The 17608-nt window shown below is 36.5% G+C and overlaps 3 protein-coding genes across 3 annotated transcripts; all 3 read left to right on the top strand.

Moving 5' to 3' along the window:
* The first annotated feature begins 5050 nt into the window (after positions 1-5050).
* LOC108695738 (olfactory receptor 2G3) lies at positions 5051-6130 on the top strand. The gene has a single exon (XM_018224709.1). It carries the CDS (start codon positions 5051-5053, stop codon positions 6128-6130), a length of 1080 nt encoding a protein of 359 aa, XP_018080198.1.
* Positions 6131-11159: 5029 nt separating this feature from the next.
* On the top strand, positions 11160-12361 carry LOC108695737 (olfactory receptor 1019). The gene is given in 2 exon segments (XM_041570035.1): positions 11160-11634; positions 11637-12361. Coding segments are annotated over 2 exon segments (1200 nt in total).
* A 3869-nt stretch (positions 12362-16230) lies between these two features.
* On the top strand, positions 16231-17196 carry LOC121395749 (olfactory receptor 1019-like). Its single transcript, XM_041570034.1, has one exon. It carries the CDS (start codon positions 16231-16233, stop codon positions 17194-17196), a length of 966 nt encoding a protein of 321 aa, XP_041425968.1.
* Positions 17197-17608: the final 412 nt, after the last annotated feature.

Here is a 17608-nt window from a genome sequence, read left to right as displayed (position 1 = left end):
CAGCAGCCACTTCTGTTTTTATGTTTTAATAAACAGTGGTTTTATTTTTTGAGAAGGTGGGTTCTACAGTTTCTCTTTTTTTAATTGTTGGAGGGGATATTAGGCCTATTATAGTGATGGGTTCTTTGTTCATGTTTATTGCTATGCAGCGCATGGGACATTAGAGGGGTTGCCCTATAGTTGGCCAGATTATATCCTATGGTCTCTTTTTTCCTGGAAATGATACTTCTGCATGGGAGGTATGTCATCAAACAGACATGTTCAAACTGGACAAATCCAACAGATCTTTCAGCGAGGCTTTGGGTCTTGATTAAATTTGTTTAATTTTATTTTTTGGAGAGGTGTATCAGGCAAGTTTGGCCTCCCCAAGGCTTAATGAAGATCCACCCATGCCCTGGGCACTGCGTAATGTTCATGTTTTCCTAATGCAGAAATATCTGTGCTAGGCTTTACATAGAGACACATGTGCTCAACGTATGGTCTTTTCCACAAGCACATTTGTAGCAGCCACAAAAAGTAAACAAGGTCCACTATATCTGGCAATGTACTGAACAAAATAAAGCCAGATTCTTGGGAGCAATTGGGTTACAAGAACACTGGGCAACTGATATCCTTAAATGATAAGGATATTAGAAGTCACTGATGGGTTGTTCTGTGACCATATAAAGGCACAAGGCTGCAGGCTGAGTTATACAGGGAACTCTGAGTATCACTCATGTATTATAAGGGATAATGTACCCCCTACTGTAAATGATAAGGATATTAGAAGTCACTGATGGGTTGTTCTGTGACCATATAAAGGCACAAGGCTACAGGCTGAGTTATACAGGGAACTCTGAGTATCACTCATGTATTATAAGGGATAATATACCCCCTACTGTAAATGATAAGGATATCAGAAGTCACTGAGGGGTTGTTCTGTGACCATATAAAGGCACAAGGCTGCAGGCTGAGTTATACAGGGAACTCTGAGTATCACTCATGTATTATAAGGGATAATGTACCCCCTACTGTATATGATAAGGATATTAGAAGTCACTGAGGGGTTCTGTGACCATATAAAAGCACAAGGCTGCAGGCTGAGTTATACAGGGAACGCTGAGTATCACTCATGTATTATGAGGTATAATGTACACAATACTGTCAATTATAAGGATAGTAGAAGTCACTGAGGAGTTGTGTGAACATATAATTGCATACTTAAATGGTAGTGTGTTAAGGGTATCCATATCCTTAATTGAGATGGGTTTGGGGATTTTTGTGGATAACAAATGGATGGAAGATTTCAATTACAAGGGTAGACTGTCAAAGTTGTGATTGTTTTCTCTTAAGAAAAGGCATGTAACCCTTTCTTGGTACACTCTCTTTTGCTGTAACGCAGCTGTAGAACAATTAATGGAACAATTTGTTTGGTTGCCATGAGTTACTGCCCATAAGCAAATGTACCCAGTGTTGATAAATGAGCTCTACATGGCCTACCAGTAAAGTGTTGATAAATGACTCCTACTGCGTTATTAAAGAAAAGAGGAAGAACAACTAATTGTTGATTTCAGCTTCCTTTATTGGCAAGCAAGTCAGGCGCCTCATTTCTCAGCCTTATGCAATCAAGTTGTGTAATTCCTTTTCTTTGTAAGGCAAATATTAATTGTGTGTGCTTTTTAAATGAACGCCATGCCAATGATGGCTAAAGTTTTATTATGTTACTTACCCAATGTGTCAAATAAACAGAACAAATTAAAATGTTGCTGTTCCTCTGACTAAGCACTTATTAGAAAATATCTTCTAGGTTTTATTTCCTTTGAACTTGTTCCTATACAACCTTGGAGTATGAATAACTTAAGTATTGTAATATTTAACTTCTGTGCCCCTGCCCCCCCCCCCCAGTTTTAATAATTTCTCATCTGGGCCATGTATGACATTAATCCTATTAGAAATAGATGTCTCAATCAAACAAGCATCACTACTGCAGATAACCCCAACCTTGGAATACCAATTATGGGGCTATATTGGTAGCCCGTATGTGGACTGGCAGCCTCTGTTTGGCAGTACATCTGGTTTTTATACAACCAAAACTTGCCTCCATGCCAGACATTCAAAAATATGCACCTGCTTTGAGGCCACTGGGGTAACAGCCAAGGGGTTGGTGAGCAACATGTCACTCATGAGCCACTGGTTGGGAATCACTGGGCTACTGTATTATATGCAAACTTTACTCAAGTAAACTTAGGGGCCGATTCACTAACTTCAAGTGAAGGATTCGAAGTTAAAAAACTTCAAATTTCGAAGTTTTTTTAGGCTACTTTGACCATCGAATGGGCTACTTCGACCTTTGACTACGACTTCGACTTTGAATCGAAGGATTCGAACTAAAAATCGTTCTATTCGATAGTCGAAGTAATGTCTCTTTAAAAAATACTTAGACCCCCTAGTTCTCCATCTAAAAGCTACCGAAGTCAATGTTAGCCTATGGGGAAGGTCCCCATAGGCTTGGCTAACTTTTTTTGATTGAAGGATATTCCTTCGATCGTTGGATTTAAATCCTTCGAATCATCAAATTCAAAGAATATGATCGTTCAATCGAACTATCTGCGCTAAATCCTTCGACTTCGATATTCGAAGTCAAAGGATTTAAATTCCTAGTCGAATATCGAGGGTTAATTAACCCTCGATATTCGACCCTTAGTGAATCAGCCCCATAATGTATACAAGGCAGCTGTATCCACTTCAGTTACATAGTGAGTATCGGGTAGGGGCATACGGAGGTGTAACCAAAACACCCACAACTATTGCTCTTACTCTGCAGTAGTACTGATTCTAAACTTTAGCTTAAACATCACCGCTCTACCATCTAAGGAAGATCTTCTCTTCATCTTCTCCTGTTAAGGTTACTCAAACCTCCTTTTATCATTAATAAAATTATGTCACAATTACCATTATCATTATTTCCTTCTACACTCTATCTACGATCCCCCTGGTGGCTGATGGCCCCAAATTAATGAGTCCCTCTGCTGACTAAACCTTCTTAGAAGATTATATATAAAGAAGAGACACTCATTAGACAATATTCATGGATTCTAAAAGAAGACTGATGCAGACAGATAATGAAGAGCACTACATAATATATATATCCACTGTGTAGGTATTTCTCAATGTTATCCATTCTGTACTTATGTACGAACATATAGAATATTTATTAATTATTTTTGCCCATAACTGTCTGTTCTAGAGAAAACCAAGTTGCAACATATTGAGGTTTCACTGAACAGTATATGTTTCGGGGTAAAAAAAAATAGCAATACCTAAGCTGAATACCAGCACATGGACAAATCAATAGAATTGTTACATTTTTTGCTTAATTAAAAATAATTATAATATCTAGTTTAGAATGTTTTTGATGGGTCAGTAGTGAAAACACCCTATATCCATAGTATTACATTTTTGATTGAAAGAATCTGCATAATTCCTACAAAGCTTTAAACATTTTATTCAAAAACATCTGTTTTGTTTGACTATTGGGGGCAGCCTCCACTTAAAAACACACACTAGGGGGCACATTTACTCAGTTCGAGAATTTAAAAAACTTCGAATTTCAAATGTTTTTTTTGGCTACTTCGACCATCGAATTGGCTACTTCGACCTTCGACTACGACTTAGAATCGAACGATTCGAACTAAAAATCGTTCGACTATTCGACCATTCGATAGGTGAAGTACTGTCTCTTTAAAAAAAACTTCAACCCCTTACTTTGCCATCTAAAACCTACCGAACCTCAATGTTAGCCTATGGGGAAGGTCCCCATAGGCTTTGCAAGCTTTTTTTGGTCAAAGAAATGATTCAAATGATTCGAAGGATTTAATCGTTCGATTGAACGATTTTTCGTTTGATCAAACGAATAGCAGCAAATCCTTCGACTTCGATATTCGAAGTCGAAGGATTTACCTTCGGCAGTCGAATAAGGGTTAATTAACCCTCAATATTCGACCATATGTAAATCTGCCCCCAAGTGTGATTTTGTTGTAAACACCACATTTTAGTAATTGTTATTCCTATTTGAATGAATCATTTTCATTTACCTTTGTCTTACCAAAATGCGTATATTTTCCTCTGCTTGGCCCTCCTTAATTTCTAACTGATGTTATCACACAAAACTGATTGTTCTCATTTGGACTTTTGCCATTGTAATCACATTAAACCTGCACTGTTAAATACACATTCACATCAGAGCCAACTCATCTCAGTTCCCCTGGATCTCATCAACCTTCTTGGAGTCTTTGTAAAACGCATTTTTGGAAACAGTCATAAGCATGAAATGAGTTTGGTTGGAGACCTTTCAACCTTTCCCAGGTTTACTGGCCTTGCAGTCAGATAATGATGAGGAAAATACCTCTGATTTCTTTAGAAAGAATTTTAGAAAATAATGAGGAAAATGATTACTCTTTCCGCCCATTCTTGTTTAACGTCTTCTAATATGGTTCTTAAAAATATTATAGTGAAGGTGCCTCCCAGGGCTAAAACAAAGTTTTGAAGGCTCCGTGGAAGGTAAAAAGCAACCTAGGATAGTTTAGATTTATCTGCTCTATGTACCATTAAAATATACACTTTATGCATACAGGTAAGTGCCAAGGAGCTTCTCCAAATGTCTATGAAATATGTAAGCATGGACACACATATAAAATCAACGCCCAGATCTCAGATCAATGATGTGCTTTTTCCATGGGACTCGTTCAAACATAATGCTTGTTTAATGCTTGTTTTGCCATAGCTGATTGGGTTATACCATGTGGCCCAAATCATGGGTAAGTAAATAGGAGCCAGTAACCAAAGGACCTATATGAGGTTTTATTTATATCAGGCTTCCTTTCACATACTCAGTTCTGGGGCACATTAAACTAATGCATAAATGGTTGGCATGTCTGTCTATTAACTGCAGTTTTGCAGCAGATGAGGCACCACAATTATTTGTTTTCTGTGTTATTATCTGAAGACTTTAGATGGTTCTGAAACTATCTCAGTTCTTACGTCACTAGTATACTACTCTTCCTCAAGGAATATGGAATTAAAAGAAATTTTCAATAAAAATAACTCATTTATCCTCGTGGGATTCTTAGACCTTCCACAACTACATTACACCCTGCTGGTGAGTTTCTATCTCATATATATTCTAACTTTATTAGGAAACATTATTATTATAGTGGTGGTGTCAATGAATAACCCTCTGCAGAGCCCTATGTATTACTTCCTTTGCAACCTGGCATTTCTGGATATTTGCTACACCACAACCACCCTTCCTAAACTCATCCAGCTGCACTCAGAACAAGATGGAACCATTTCTTTTGCTTCCTGCCTATTGCAGCAATATTTTTACATCTCATTTGCAGTTTCTGAATATTTTCTTCTGGCTGCTATGTCTTATGACAGATATGTCGCCATCTGCAAACCCCTGCACTACTCAGTGGTGATGAATCCAAAAATTTGTGTCCTACTGGCAAAAAGTTGTTGGATTATAGGGTTTGTAAGTTCGTCAGTGCCTGTTTCCTTCTCGTCCAGCTTTCATTTTTGCAATTCTAAAATGATTAACCATTTCTTCTGTGACCTGACGGCACTGCTGAAACTAGCTTGCAATAAGATCTCAGATATTCAAGTAGTGATCTTTATAGAGAGCATTACATTGGCTCTTCTCCCATTTTTGTTCACTTTGGCTTCATATGCAACTATTGTGCATAGCATTCTGGGCATCCACTCTAAAACTGGGAGAAGCAAAGCCTTCTCTACATGTGCATCACACCTTACTGTAGTTGGTCTCTTCTATGGGATCATGATTGGGGTCTACATGCGCCCAAGCTCCATGTATTTTCCAGCCCATGACAAGCTCTTCGCATTGCTCTACACAGCTGTCATTCCTATGCTAAACCCCATCATCTACACCTTAAGGAACACTGAGGTGACAGATGCCCTTAGGAAAACAGTAACCGTTTATTTAATAAGATGGCTCATCGGGCTACAAGAACATATTGATGACTTTGCCATTGTCTTGTGTCACTTCTTATCAAAGTCTTTGAGACAAAACTTTGCATTGTTATTAAATGTCTGTTGTCAACCAAAGAAGGATCCAAAGGGTTTCAATGTCTAACAGCTAAATTACATATATGTGAAAATATGGTCTAGGTGGCACGTTTCCTTCTATTAGCAATTGTTTTATGTCACCCAAGAGTTAATACAAAGGTCTCATACTCTGTTCCTTGGCTATTTTGTGATTTGAGAGAGGGGGTACCAAAGTCTATTGTGGGAGAAGATGATGCCTTTGATTTCATTGATATGTGAAGTACAAATCAGGCTGATAATACTTTGGTCAGCTAAGAGAGACTTTTCCCCCTTGATATCAGAAATCAGAGCAGGGACATACACGTCATTTCTTTGAATGGAATACAAATCCATACATTTTGGAAAAAGAACAGCCCAGATTTTTACATAAATGTAAAGTTCCTGTCCTATTCCTGGTGTTCACTGTAGCCTCATCCTATGAGATTAATTCCAGTGGATGAATAAAGCAACTTGATTGGACAACATAAGTTCATCAAAATGCTCTATAATAATTGCCTATTCTTGTAGTGAACGGTTGATGGAGTCTCAGTGTCTGTTTATGGAAATTTCTCATATTAAAATGTAGGAATTCTAAAAAAATCAAACTAGAAAGAAGGTAGGATTGACTAGACCAGGGAATAACAAGCAGTTGGCCACCATAAATATATTGCAATCTAAGGTCAAACAATCCCTGTTTTACTGTGAAGAAAGGAGATCATAGTTCCTTTTTGCTATTAATTTTAAATTTCTCTTCACTTGTGTGTATAGATGATTTGTTTTCAGTTTAAATTCTATATATAATTGATGTTGAGTAGATCTAAGAGTAGTTCAGTGGCATAACTAGAAATTATTGGGCTCCATCATTATAAGGCCCATAGACTTTTAATGAAGTCATTTTTATAAACATTTTCTGAAAGTACTTATCAGTCACCTACCCATTGTCCCCCTACACTTTCTGGCCTCCACAGCAGTTGTTGGTTCTGCTTCCTCTATAGTTACACCCTGGGAGTAATCAGAAAATTTTAATAATTTAGTTATTGAGCAAAAACCTCCTGAAGGTTGTAATAAGTATGCAGGGTGATTGTAAATGACAAATTCTGGTGAGAGAAACTTTGTTTCTACATCATACAACCCATGATGTTTAAATAAATATTGTTTAAGGGCACATTATATTACCAATGACCCTTTATATTTTTCAACAAGGCTTTTAGTAATGATGTAAAGCAAAGAAGTCTACTGAGCCCTTGCGCAGTCTTTGGGTATAAAAACCATTTGAGTCCAGCTCAGCAGCACTAATCTACTTGATAAGATAAACCACGGCTGTTTAGGGTGTAGGCAGAAAAAAAGAATCTTTGAACATTATGCTTTATATAGCATTGATATTTTAGTTCATTTGTACAGCACCAACATGTTCCACAGCATGGTACAATAAACTTGGGGAGAATACAAACTAATTGCTGATTTATCAAAAGTCGAATTTTAGAGGTTTTTTTTTTTACCTCAAAGGAACTCAAATAACCTCAACTGACCTTGAAACGCGAATAGTATTTTATTTAAGACTTGATAAAGAAAAACTTGAACATCTAAAATTTGATCTAATGTTACCGACCCGAAAACTCGAATCTAATTCGGATCCAAATTGAAGGCAATTCGAATAGAGTCTTTCTCCAAAAAAATATGAATGTCAGGAAGGCTGTAACTTCTTGAAATAGGTCAGCGGACGTCTGCTATTGTCTTCTACATGAACTTAGCAGGTTTTAGGCAGCGACCTTTTGAATTTGAGTTACTTCCAAGGTAGGGGGATGATAAATCTCTGATTCAAATTCCAATTCGAAATCGAATTAGAGTTTTTCAGCTTCCAGAAGGGGGTCACTGACCCTATCTAAAAACATTTTCTCTGTAAGGTCACAACTTAATTGCTATTGCTACTTTTTATTACTTATCTTTGACACCAAAAAAAATGTTGAATTCTAATTTATTTATTTATTCAACCCTTATTGAATTGTCGCTGCTACAAGTCGAATGTATCGGATTAGCAAATGAAAACCAGAGCAGAAAGCCCAAAACTATGAAGAATCTACTCATGCAGCCTTGGTTATCGATCTAAAACTGCTATTTTAATTTTATTTAGCTACAGTAGAGACAATCAAATTAAACTTGGAACCATGCACATTTCTCTTGTGAATTCCCTCTAGGGATTTGGGCCTAAAAGCCAAAACATAATACAGTTATTGGTGCCAAGGGAAATGCAAACAGGCATAAATATCTACAGAAACCGCCATATGTAAAGGAAAGAACATCACAAGCAACGTGCATTTATTGCTGTTATCTGCCATTTATTCAGGAAAGGATTAATTTTCTTTCAAAAGAAAAATATTTATTAAGTAAAGATTTTGCTGTTCAGCAGGAAAAAATGTAGCTACTTTAACTATGAATATGGGGGCAATAAAAAGTTTGACTGGAGACCATAAAATGTTTTTCATAACTGCATAAATGTATAATATCTAAACCAGCTAGGAACACTATTTTAAAGCTTTGACAAAAATTAAAAGGTAGTTAATTATCTGATTATTTAGTAAGATTGTCCTAAATGTTTCTTACCAAATTTTGTAATTTCTACTCAAACACTCACGCCAATTATTTTTCAGATTAAGGCTACGGACATTCCATTTGCAGCTACAGTGATAGTGATTGGGCAAAACACGGGAAAACATGTTTTTTTCAAAATGCAACGTTAATTGTGCTGATCCAGCAGAATTCTGCACTAAAATCCGTTTTTAAAAAAGCAAGCAGATTTTTTTTTTTATTTCATTTTGAAATTTGGCTAAACATTACGTACATTTCCCAGGTGCCCCAAACAACGTGATTGATAAACTTCAGGCAATCTTTTCTGCTACACTGCAAGTTGGATTGATACAATGGTAAGCAGTTCCATCCTGAAGAGTTGGCTCTTTCTCAAAGCTCAGAATCAGGCGCAACCAATATTACAGCTAAAAATACATTTGTTGGTCCAAGAATAAAATTTTAAATAGGAGAATGAATTGTTTGCAATGTAAACAGTGTCATTTAGAAATAAAAAGTAAACCATAAAAATCATGACAGTATCCTTTTAATGTTTAGTATTGAGATTATTCATATTTCAGGAACCTCAGAGAAACAAAGCAAAACAACAATTCGGTCACAAATGTATTGCAGAGATTCAGGAAATTGCTTAGAATCAATGTTTAATAAGTTTGTCTATAGCATTTCTTGTCACTTCAATGAAGCTTCAAGATACCTACCATAATCTGGTGATTCCCTGGGCCTCACACTCTTCAGTTGATAATTTATCTAATGCTGCTCAGCTGGCCTGGTAGAAATCCTTATTATATGCTGCATCAACAAGTCATGCCTGGGTGTAGACCCTAGGTCAGTGTTTGGAGGAATTGGACTATTCCTTTAAGTTCTTCCCCACCAACAGCTTAGAGAACCAGTAAATGGAATATATACACCGCCAAGAATAACTCACAGAGGAATGGAAAGGAGATATACATTAGATGCTACAAGGAAAGCAAAATTGTACTTACAGTGATATTTGAAGAATGCACCAAGACCATTAGGACTATAGGTTTTCCCTTGACCAAGGCATTACACATAATAGGGGTTTGCATTCTTATATCAACCAGGCTCATTCCGAATCAGTATTGTTATGGCACTACCTTTGTGTCCTTATACTCCTTCAAGCAAAACACAGGTACCTGGGTTAGGGATTGCTAGTAGAAGCCTTCTCTAGACTCTACAGACCCTGATCATGCACAATTCGGACATCCCCAGTCATTTGAAATATGAAGTCTAATTTTAGTGAAGTAATCACAACCTGAAAAGGATTGGTCAAAATGTGATTTCAGGTTATGAAAAAAAAAAAAAAAATATAGCGATAATTAAAAGGTATTTTATTAAGCTGTTTTTGGCAAGCACGATTCTGTTCTAATCTACTGGTCAAAACTAGCTGAAGATACACCAGATCTAGCCTTTGGATCTCACTAACTTATGATTCTTGACCTATTTCTGTTGTTAACCCTTCATTTTCTTTAAAGGGATCCTGTCATCGGAAAACATGTTTTTTTCAAAACACATCAGTTAATAGAGCTACTCCAGCAGAATTCTGCACTGAAATCCATTTCTCAAAAGAGCAAACAGATTTTTTTATATTCAATTTTGAAATCTGTCATGAGGCTAGAAATTTTGTCAATTTCCCAGCTGCCCCATGTCATGTGACTAGTGCCTGCACTTTAGGAGAGAAATGCTTTCTGGCAGGCTGCTGTTTTTCCTTCTCAATGTAACTGAATGTGTCTCAGTGGGACATGGGTTTTTACTATTGAGTGTTGTTCTTAGATCTACCAGGCAGCTGTTATCTTGTGTTAGGGAGCTGCTATCTGGTTACCTTCCCATTGTTCTTTTGTTTGGCTGCTGGGGGGGAAAGGGAGGGGGTGATATCACTCCAACTTGCAGTACAGCAGTAAAGAGTGATTGAAGTTTATCAGAGCACAAGTCACATGACTTGGGGCAGCTGGGAAATTGACAATATGTCTAGCCCCGCGTCAGATTTCAAAATTAAATATAAAAAAATCTGTTTGCTCTTTTGAGAAATGGATTTCAGTGCAGAATTCTGCTGGAGCAGCACTATTAACTGATTCATTTTGAAAAAATGTTTTCCCTCATGACAGTATCCCTTTAAAAAACATTCTATTTTTTCTAAATGAGTCTGGCTGCTTAGTATCTACACTACAATGTCACAGACTGTGTTTCCCCCCAAAATACCATTTTATCTATTTTTTATATCTATTTTTTTATCTATTGTCCTGTAGGAAATTGCACTGGATAAATATTCTAGCATTATCATAACATAACTGATGTCAAAGTAATATGGAAATCTATAATATATCAGTTCATGATTATGATTTTCAATTATTATTGCTAAAAGTGTTTTGAATGGAAACTGTTTTAATGAGTTGATCAATATGAAACATAACTGATAACAAAATAATTTTGAATTTTATGACATTTCCACTCGCAATGTTTTTGATTTTTTTGTGACCATGTTGGAAATTGTTCCTAATGAAAGTAGTTTTACTGAATTTCTCATCCTGGGATTTTCTCATTCTGAGAAGGAGAAGGTTCCACTTTTCCTCTTGTTCCTACTGATTTATATTATCACTGTCATAAGCAACACTCTCATCATTATTCTAATTAGCCTGGACAGTAACTTGCACAAGCCAATGTACTTCTTCCTCTGTAACATGTCCTTTCTGGATATATTCTTTACTTCTGTTACCGCTCCAACCCTGCTCCACATGCAGCTCTCAGAAGACAAGAGAATTTCTTTTAGGGCTTGCATGGCCCAACTCTACTTATTTAATTCTTTTGGTCTCATGGAGTACATAATATTGACAGCGATGGCATATGACCGTTACCAAGCTATCTGCAACCCATTAGGTTATCATCAGAATATGAATAAAAACATTTGTTGCATTTTAGCTGCAGTGCAGTGGAGTGGAGGTTTTATAGCTTCCCTTCCCATAAATATCTTAATTCTGCTCTTTCTTATTGTTCTTCCAACCGAATCAACCACTTCTTCTGTGATCTCACTCCATTGTTGAAGTTGGCTTGTGATGATACATCAGTCATCGAGTTCTTGATTTTTGCAGGGGGGGTTTTAATTGTTCTAAACTGTTTTATACTTACAGTAACTTCCTATGTGTTCATTACATTTGCCATCATTAGGATTAGTTCCAATAAGGGCAGGTTCAAGGCTTTTTCTACCTGTGCCTCTCACCTCATCGTGGTCATCCTTTTTTATGCCATGATTACATGTGTTTATATGAAGCCATCATCCTCGTATTCTCTTAATGATGGTAAAGTTCTGGCTGTTTTCAACATGCATGTAATTCCTATGCTAAATCCAGTTATATACACATTAAGAAACAAAGATGTAATATTGCATGTCCACATTTATTTTGTCCAAACATCAATTGTGATCACACCAATAGCTTTCATTACTGCTTATAACTTCAGTAATGTCAATGCTCTTGCACTTCCTGCGAGTTTCCCAATTTTGGAGCCCTCCAATTGCACTGCCCAGGTCATGAAGAAATCAATGAGAGCTGTCTTTTGCAAAGATCTGTCTCTTGCTTGTGATTTTAGAGATTTTCATGATCCATACCTTCAGAAAATGTCTTTGCTTTGGGATTTATTTCAGGTCACTCAGTGGGGATTTTTGTTCTTGCTTTTTATCTTTTAATAACTCTCATAACATTTGTGGTTCTAAGTTTATTTGTGGTTTCATAAATCTCTAATACTAATAAATCTCTAATACTAATAAAATGTGGCCTTTAATAAACAGGTCTCTAAGTCTTGAGGTCAAGATGTAGCCAAAATCTTGTGAGATGTTCTCACAAAACTGAAAAATGGAGGAAAGAGAACTGCACGAGGTTAAAACAAAAAATGTACTTCCTTGTTTGTGTGATGAAAAGTCACGTGATTGTTTGGATTCAGTTATTCATGCCAGGGGAAAAAGTAAGAAGGTGTAAATATCTATGGAAGATTCTTCATATCAAGCAATAATATTTTGTAATTTATTTTGTCATGTTTGTCTGGAATAAGTGAGGATTTTCATCTTTATTGGTAGAACTGTTTGAATTTCACTGTAAGAGAGAGAGAGAGAGAGAGAGAGAGAGAGAGAGAGAGAGAGAGAGAGAGAGAGAGAGAGAGAGAGAGAGAGAGAGAGAGAGTTGAGAACCTTGTGGAAAGCAGAACAAAGGTCCATAGGGCAGATTTACTAAAGGGCAAAATGGACATCGCTAGCAAAAATTCAACAGAAATCCCATGAGCATGGACATCGCCAATTTACAGAGAGACATAGAGGACTATTCGCTAGTGAAAGAGGCTGTCGCTAGCGTAGTTTCACGTTCGTTCGCGAGACTAATTTTAGCTCAGGCGCACAATCGTTACTCAAGTGGGAATTTTACAAAACGTTACCTCTTTCGTCAGAGTTACCTTCGGCACCTTCAATCTGGCAAACTGATAAGATGAAGCTACATCCTCCTCAATCTAATGTAAGATATCCTGAATGCTGGAAAGTCATAAAAGTTCTAAAAAACGCTGGTATTTTTTCAAATTTTAAAGCGGAATTGCCTTCAAAAGTTCTAACTATTAAATATTTTTGTGTTAACATTTTTTTCAACCATTTGAGGGGCATGCCACATTTGCTTTAGGGTCTTCATTTTGCTTCCTAAGGCATTTATAATAATAAATGGCCGCTTCAAGCATTTACACCAGCATCTCTAATAAAGACATATATGCACCTATTACACGTTAGCGAAAGTTCACTATGAAATGCTCACGCTGACAAATTAACACTAGCGAAACTTCGCCAGCGTTCAGCTGCAGAGACGCAACTTTGCATTTTAGTGAATTATAGTAGTGGTAGCGAATTTGCACCTGGCGAAGTGGCGCGGAGTGTGGCAAAGCCTTCGCATGCAAAAATTCGCCCATTAGTGAATTTGACCCAATCACTTTTTACATAAATATATAGAATTTAAACCTCTAATGTGAAAATAATATAGAGCGTATGATGGGTCCACCACCCTCATGTCAACCGCTCCATCCTGACACGTTTCGCGCCACTGGGCGCTTCATCAGAGGAGTTAAATCGAATCTTCAAATTTTTTTTTGTAGTCAAAACTCACAAATTTGAATTTAAAAGCACCAACTCGAATGTAAATTTGAATGTGAGATTTATAACACCTCGACCATGGAAAAGGTTCTAAATTGAATATTCGCCACCTAAAACCTGCAGAATTCATGAACAAGTCAATGGAAGAGATCTGTTGAACCATTTGAAGATGTTAATAGCCTTCATGATGTTCGGGTTTCTTTCAGAGAGAAAAACTTTAAACGAGTTCCATTTAAATTCAATTTGAATGCGATTCAAGTTTTCGGGTCAGTAATATTTGTTCGAAAGTTTAGACTTTGGAGTTCTTTCTTAAAGAAGATAACTTTCGAGTTTTGGGTACATTCAAATTTATTAGAGTAAAAAAAAATCACATAACTTTGAAATTCAACCTTTGATAAATCTGCCCCTAAATCAATAACTTTGTCACAAATAGATGAACAGCCCTTGTAACATTATGCCCAGCCTGACCATAACACAACTCTGAACACCAGAGTCTTGAGGGTTTAATAAATATATTTGGTTGGCATTTTAATATATTCAGGAGAAACAGTTCCTTAAAGGGATACTGTCATGGGATCAGTTAATAGTGCTGCTCCAGCAGAATTCTGCACTGAAATCCATTTATCAAAAGAGCAAACAGATTTTTTTATATTCAATTTTGAAATCTGACATGGGGCTACACATATTGTCAATTTCCCAGCTGCCCCAAGTCAGCTACTGTATTCATTTTTAGAAGACTGAACAAAAGTGATGTAAGTAAATCTGGAGTTTGTACTGTATGTGAGCAGATTCTAAAAACATGACCAAACTTTAGAGGAAATACATTTTAAGAGGATTATTTGATGATTAAAAATTACATTTTGTAAATACATTATAAAATACACAAACACATTTTGCATAATGAAAGAAAATGCAATGTTAGGCAACTTTCCAATATATTTTTATTAAAATGTTTTCATATTTACTGACCATTGAATGTATATAGATATATATCAATTGAAACAATGTCTTCAATTCCCACAAAAGATTAATAATAGATAAATAAATAGTGATGGGCGAATTTATTTGGCAGGCTCGAATTCGTGACGAATTCCTGCAATTCGCGGCCGGCAAATAAATTCGCGAAACCGCCGGTGCATTTTCTCCAGCGAATTTGCGCCGGGGTAAAAAAAAATTTTTCACCGAATTTTTCGGTGAAGAGAAACTCCACCAATTCGCCCATCACTATAAATATAACATAAAGAAACTACACAACTAACAATATTCTTCAATGGGTTTTTTTTAGTTCACAATGAGGGGCCATCTGACCTATTTTTTCAACTTTTTTCTCTTCTATAGAAACCTACATATACAAAGCAAATGTTTAAGCCAAGGAGGGCTATATCAGGACCATTTTATTGCTTGTTTGTTGCTTAATTGGCTCTATGTTAGTACAGATGGATCTTCAGGGCCTAATAAATAATCACAGTAGGTAGAATAGATTTCCTATAGATGCTCATCTAGCCTTGATTATAAACTATCATGTTTATTTTCATTTAGCTACAATTGTTTAGAATACTAACAGAGGCACCACTCACGTTAAACATGGATCCATGTAAAATTCTCTTGTGAATTCGCTATAGAGGTTTGTACCAATAGAGCCAAAACACAGTGCAATTATTAGTGCCAAGGGAAATGCATTAAATGTTTAAATATCTGCGGATCTGCTAATATATGATTTCTCCTATCATGGAGCAGCCATTGCATCTGACATTTATTCTGGAAGGGACCCATTTAATTAAAAAAAATGCATCTCCATCCTAAAAGCAATAAAAGTAGATCTTGAATTAGTGAAGATATTGGGACTGGATGTGATAAGAATTCTGCAGCATTTTTAAAGCTTTGATAAAAATGAAAGAAAAAGGAAGGTAATTGTTTGACAAAGTAGGTATGCCTAAACATACTTTTCTTATTAAATTGTATTTCTGCGTGAATGGCCATGCAAAAAGTTATTTACTATTAGATATAGACTAGGGGCACCCCTAGCTACAAAGCAAGAACTATCTAGACAGGGAATGGAAGGAAAGACAACTGAAAATAAATCCTGATGACTTCAGAATTCACATACTATCTCCAAACAATAAAAGGACTGGATTGAATTATAAGATGATGCAGGATGTGCAGTCTACAGCCTTTAAAATAACAATAGTAATGATAGAAAATAATCTACCTTTGGGCCGCACTGGGTTATCATTTTTGATGTTGTTCTACTGGTAAGCCCTCATTTTCTGTAACAAACATTCTATTTTGTATAAATCTGGTTGCCGAGTCTCTATACTACAAGATTACAGACTGTATCAGCCCTAGAAAATAGCAAATTACCAAATTATTTCTTATTATTCCAGGATAATCAATATCAATATTGATAATTTTTATGTTTAGAATTTTCAGTGATCATGTCTGAGATTGTTCTTAATGGAAGCAGTTTTACGGAATTCATCATCCTGGGATTTTCTAATAATGAGAAGCAGAAGGTTCCAGTTGTCCTCTTGTTTCTATTGATGTATCTTTTCACCGTCTTGAGCAACACTCTCATCATTGTTCTAATCAGCCTGGACAGTAATTTGCATAAACCAATGTACTTCTTCCTCTGTAACATGTCCTTCCTGGATATATTCTTTACTTCTGTCACAGCTCCAACCCTGCTCCACATGCAGCTCTCAGAACACAAAAGAATTTCTTTTAGAGCTTGCATGACCCAACTCTACTTATTTAATTCTTTTGGTGCCATGGAGTATATGATGCTGACAGCCATGGCGTATGACCGTTACCAAGCTATCTGTAACCCATTAGGTTATCTTCAGTATATGAATAGAAACGTTTGTTGCATATTGGTTGCACTGGCTTGGGGAGGAGGTTTTATAGCTGCTGTTCCAATAAATATCCTAATTTCTGCTCTTTGTTATTGTTCTTCCAACCAGATCAACCACTTCTTCTGCGATATCACTCCATTGTTGAAGTTGGCTTGTGATGATACATCAGCCATTGAGTTCTTGATTTTTGCAGAGGGGGTTTTAATTGTTCTAAATTGTTTCATACTCACTGTAACTTCCTATGTCTTCATTGCTTTTGCCATTATTAGAATTAGTTCCAGTAAGGGCAGGTTCAAGGCTTTTTCTACATGTGCCTCTCACCTCACTGTGGTTATCCTTTTTTATTCCATGATTGTTTGCTTATATATGAAGCCTTCATCCTCTTATTCTCTTAATGATGGGAAAATTCTGTCTGTTTTCAGTGTGCATGTAGTTCCCATGCTAAATCCAGTTATATACACATTAAGAAACACAGATATAAAGGAAGCAGTGAAAAAATACATCATTTTATGTTGTCTTTATAATTTAGGAAACTACTGCATGTTATAACACCCTTTTATTTTATAAGAAACATCAGTTGTGACCACATCATCAATGTCTCCTCTGCATCAACTCTACAGTAATAACAGTTGGGTTATTCCATGTGTTCCGTGCCACAGCTCGATAGTACCTTTACTGTTAGGGGCTGATTCACTAACTTCGAGTGAAGGATTCGAAGTTAAAAAACTTCGAATTTCAAAGTTTTTTTTGGGCTACTTCGACCATCGAATGGGCTACTTCGACCTTCAACTTCGACTATCGAAGGATTCGAATTAAAACTCGTTCGACTATTCCACCATTCGATAGTCGAAGTACTGTCTCTTTAAAAAAAACTTCGACCCCCTAGTTCGCCATCTCAAAGCTACCGAAGTCAATGTTAGCCTATGGGGAAGGTCCCCAATGGCTTGGCTAACTTTTTTTG

This window comes from Xenopus laevis, chromosome 7L (genome assembly GCF_017654675.1).
Source record: "Xenopus laevis strain J_2021 chromosome 7L, Xenopus_laevis_v10.1, whole genome shotgun sequence".
In the NCBI taxonomy this organism is placed as follows: Eukaryota; Metazoa; Chordata; class Amphibia; order Anura; family Pipidae; genus Xenopus; species Xenopus laevis.
This window is presented reverse-complemented; position numbering and strand designations above follow the sequence as displayed.

Bases quoted from the DNA above. Each gene is read 5' to 3' on its own strand.
- LOC121395749 (XM_041570034.1), top strand. From the start codon at position 16,231: ATGTCTGAGATTGTTCTTAATGGAAGCAGTTTTACGGAATTCATCATC.
- LOC108695738 (XM_018224709.1), top strand. From the start codon at position 5,051: ATGGAATTAAAAGAAATTTTCAATAAAAATAACTCATTTATCCTCGTG.